General features: G+C 37.1%; 1 protein-coding gene across 1 annotated transcript in view; it reads right to left on the reverse strand.

Annotated features, from left to right (window-relative positions):
- The window catches only part of BCAP29 (B cell receptor associated protein 29), a 54,223-nt gene extending 49,805 nt beyond the window's left edge, over nt 1–4,418 (reverse strand). The window contains exon 1 of the mRNA XM_003782589.3: nt 4,273–4,418. Within this exon, the coding sequence (XP_003782637.1) occupies nt 4,273–4,364 (92 nt within the window). The 5' untranslated portion in view covers nt 4,365–4,418. The remainder of the gene's footprint in view (nt 1–4,272) is intronic.
- Nucleotides 4,419–4,426: the final 8 nt, after the last annotated feature.

Consider the following 4,426-nt stretch of genomic DNA (forward strand, 5'->3'; position numbering starts at 1 on the left):
AAATCCTTTTGTTAAACAAATCTCTTCTGTGAAGTTTGGAATTGGTCAAGGGCCATGCTCGGGGATCTGGAGGGCCACATGTGGCCTTCAGGTAGGAGGTCTAACTCTCTGCACATTCATTTTTATATAGTACATTTTTAACATCTACTTCAAGCAGAAGAGTTTCTCTACTTTAATGATGAGGGAATTGCTGAGTGCAGTGGCTCATACCTGTAATCCTAGCAGTCTAGGAGGCTTAGGCAGGTGGATTGCTTGAGCTTAGGAGTTTGACACTAGCCTAAACAAGAGCGAGACCCTGTCTCTACTAAAAATAGAAAAACTAGGCAGTCATGGTGGCATATGCCAGTAGTCTTAACTACTTTGGGAGGATGAGGCAAAAGGACTGTTTAAGCACAAGAGTTTGAGGTTGCTATGAGCTATGATGTCACAGCACTCTACCCAGGGTGACAGAGACGCTGTCTCAAAAAAAAAAAAAAAAATGAGGGAATTAAGAACATTCTTCAAATATTACAGATATACAGCAAAGTAAAAAAAAAAAAAAACAAAAAAAAACTTCAGTACATAGCTTGATAAATTTTATATATGTACACACACCATGTAATTACTACCTAGATCAAGATCTAAACACAGGGGAAATGAGATGAGAAAATAAATGGTATAGATGGATTAAACAATATAAGCAAAGACACAGTGGTAAAGCATTGGTTATAAGTGGCAATCAGTGACAAAGTAATCTGTGGCACAACTGGAAAGGTAATAAACTTTGTACAAGGGCATTTGAAATGAATAACACATTAATTAGTCCATAGGAGACATACAAATATATTTCAAGGACTTTCGTAAAAGTTTTAACATTATGATAAATTACTGACTGATACATTTTGAAAACAGCTATAATGTGAAATTGGTGGAGAGAGGAGATTGATACTGAAGCAATTCCTTTTACCTCTATGCTTCCAAATCTGAGCATTTTATATAAACACTATTCAAATTACACAATACATGCAAAATTTTTACATTTCAAAGAAGAGAATATAAGTGGCAATACCTTGATCTAGGTCCAAATGTAAATTTGCTTTTTCTTCAAGGGTCAGTAAAGTATAAAAGGGAACATAAGAGACCCACTATAAGGAATAATCATAAAACTCAATTCAAAAGCAGCTAATAATAGCTAACATACATTGTGTCCTTACTATATTACAGTTCTAAGCACTTTAATGTGTTTTATTTTGTCTAATTGTTATCACTACCATATGAGGTAGATGTTGGTACTACTTCTATTTTATAGATGGGGGAACTAGTCAGAAAGGGTCAATATTTGGCCCAGTCACACAGTAGAACTGGCATATAAACCCAGGTGCTCTGAGCACATGCCTTTAACTATAGGCAGTGCCTGAATTACAAACATCTGACTTATGTACAAATCACACTTACAAACAGAGGATATTTCAGTTAATAGGTAGAGGTGCCCATTCTTACATGCAAATTCAACTTTAGAACAAACATACAGAACCTGCCTCATTTGCAACCTGGACTGCCTATACTGAGTTATGTGAGAAAAAGATGTGGATACACACCCAGTAAGGACGTACTGCAAATGATATATACACATCACATTTTCCTATCTATATTTGTACTTGAGGGTATATTTGTATATCGTGTGCACATATATATACATCTAACTAACAGCTACTTGATAAGGATGGCTAAAAATTACATTTGTCAGGAAGAGGCCAGATGTGGTGGCTCAAATCTATAATCCTAGCACTTTGTGAGGCCAAGGCAGGAGGGTCCCTTAAGCTCAGGAGTTCGAGACCAGCCTGAGCAAAAGTGAGACCCCTATCTCTCTAAAAATAGAAAAAATTAGTTGAGCCTTGTGGTTGGAGCCTGTAGTCTCAACTACTTGGGAGGCTGTGGTAGGAGGATCACTTGATCCCAGGAGTTTGAGGTTGCTATGAGCTGGGCTAATGCCGCAACACTCTAGCCTGGGCAACAGAGTTAGACTCTGTCAAAAAAAAAAAAAATTGCCAGGAGAAAAATCAGTGGTTACTGATTCATAATTTAATATATCACTTTGATAGAGAAAAGAACAATTGATAATTTTTTTGGGGCAAATCCTTATGTATACATTAGATATAAGCATTGGTTGTAAGTGGCAATCAGTGACAAAGTAATCTATTGCACAACTGGAAAGGTAATAAACTTTGTACAAGGGCATTTGAAATGAATAACACATTAATTAGTCCATAGGAGACATACAAAATAAGCACTTAAATAGATTTCAAAGACTTTCATAAAAGTTTTAACATTATGATAAATTACTGACTGATACATTTTGAAAACAGTTGTAACTTGAAATTGGTGGAGATAGGGAGATTGTTTATAAACAAGATATTTCTTGCTTGAATATATACAGGATTATAGGATTCTTTTTTTTTAGACAGAGTCTCAAGCTGTTGCCCTGGGTAGAGTGCTGTGATGTCATAGCTCACAGCAACCTCAGACTCTTGGGCTCAAGTGATCCTCTTGCCTCAGTTTTTTCTATTTTTAGTAGAGAAAGGGTCTCACTCTTGCTCAGGCTGGTCTCGAACTCGTGACCTCAAGCAATCCACGTGCCTCAGCCTCCCAGAGTGCTAGGATTACAGGCATTAGCCACTGTGCCTGGCCTATATATATCTGTTGTTTCAAATATCACCAAAAAGCAAAACAAGGTGTTTTTGAGGGTTTGAAATAAAACCTACTAGATAAGAGGCAGCACGATGGAGCAGAAAGAAGACTGGACTGAGAGCCAGATTTTGGTCTAGGATTTGCCACTTACAGTCACAGCTAAGTGATCTTGGTCATTCACTTGCCCTCTGTGGGTCTTAGTATGTGCTCTATAGAATGAATGGATTGGATAAAATAATATCGAAGACCCCACAGTATGATTTTTCTTTAGGAAGGAAGGAAAAAATTGTAGTATAGCTGATAGATAAGGATAAAATTTAAGAGAAATCCAGGCAGGCAAGGAGTAAGTTAAGAGTTGTGAAAATGACCTGGAGTCTGAGCTAAGGTAAAAGTTTAGTTAAGTTTCTCTAGTCTCCAGACTTTGCTATACTTTAGTGGGTTTTCTGTAGGATCTCATTTATAGAGGATTTTTGTCTATGTCTTGAGTATGAACATGTTACAACATCTTAAAAGATGTTTATCTGTAATCAACAGAACCCAAAGTACATTTTACAACATTGTTACAACACATGTATTTCACCATTCATACTATCAAGTTTCTGGACTTAAAACTGAACTTTCCAAAAGGGGATTATTATAAGGGTAAAATGAACCAATGCATGGATTTAAGTACTTGGTACTTAAAAACCTTAGAAAATCCTTCTCTAAGGACTAATGCTAATATATGGTTCTGATAATTTTCATATTCAGCATTGTATGTACATATGTGTATGTGTATATATATGCATATATACACACACACACAGAATGTGGAATAAAAAGTAGCAAAATTATCCTTAAAGACTAATGAATCTATTACTTGGTTACACAAGGCCTAAACTGACTCACTTACTAATTTTTTTCTTTTGAGACAGACTCACTCTGGCTAGAGTGCTGTGGCCTCAGCCTAGTTCACAGCAATCTCAAACTTCTGAACCCAAGCAATTTTCCTGCCTCAGTTTCCCAAGTACTTGGGACAACACACTAATTTTTCTATTTTTAGGAGAGAGGGTTCCTCGTTCTTGCCCACGCTGGTCTTGAACTCCCGAACTCAAGGGATCCCTCAGCCTTGGCCTCCCAGAGTGTTAGGATTGCAGGCGTGAGCCACCACTGGCCTGGTTTCCTTTCTAAATTGCTGTTCCACTGCCTCAATGGAACAGTTTAGCATCCAGCTGTACTGTGAACACCATTTATGTTTATTTAGTTCACGGCTCCAACTCAGGGCAGTAAGGCAAAGGTAAACCCAGGTGGCGAGACAGAATGAGAGTTCAAAGTATTCCTTTTGCTTTATCTGTTACCAGCAGAACCCAAAGTACTGGCCCTCCTTATTACAAGGGAGGAAAAGGTGACTTCATTTGTACACATACAGTTTATACAAAGGGATATTTTATTGTTACCATTATATACTACCTAATTTGTTAGGTGAGTTTATTTTGAAGGAGAACTGTTTAAACAGTCGGTGCTCAAAAGTTACTAATCATAACGAGAGTTTTCTTGTTTTACAATTCCAAGTCTACTGGAGCCAACCAAATATTGATTATTGTTAATGATGTGAAGATTTCGTACCTCTGAGGAGGAATAAAAGGTAAACAGAAGATTAAAATGAGTCCAATTTCAGCATAAAGAAAGGTTGCAACTGCCGCCCATTGGAGTGTCATTGTTTTTCTTCACACCTAAACAGAGAAACACTAATTTTACTTTGTTTCCTTTCACTCACAAC

The sequence above is a fragment of the Otolemur garnettii genome, unplaced genomic scaffold (genome assembly GCF_000181295.1).
Source record: "Otolemur garnettii isolate 467f Iridium unplaced genomic scaffold, OtoGar3 scaffold00005, whole genome shotgun sequence".
Lineage (NCBI taxonomy): Eukaryota > Metazoa > Chordata > Mammalia > Primates > Galagidae > Otolemur > Otolemur garnettii.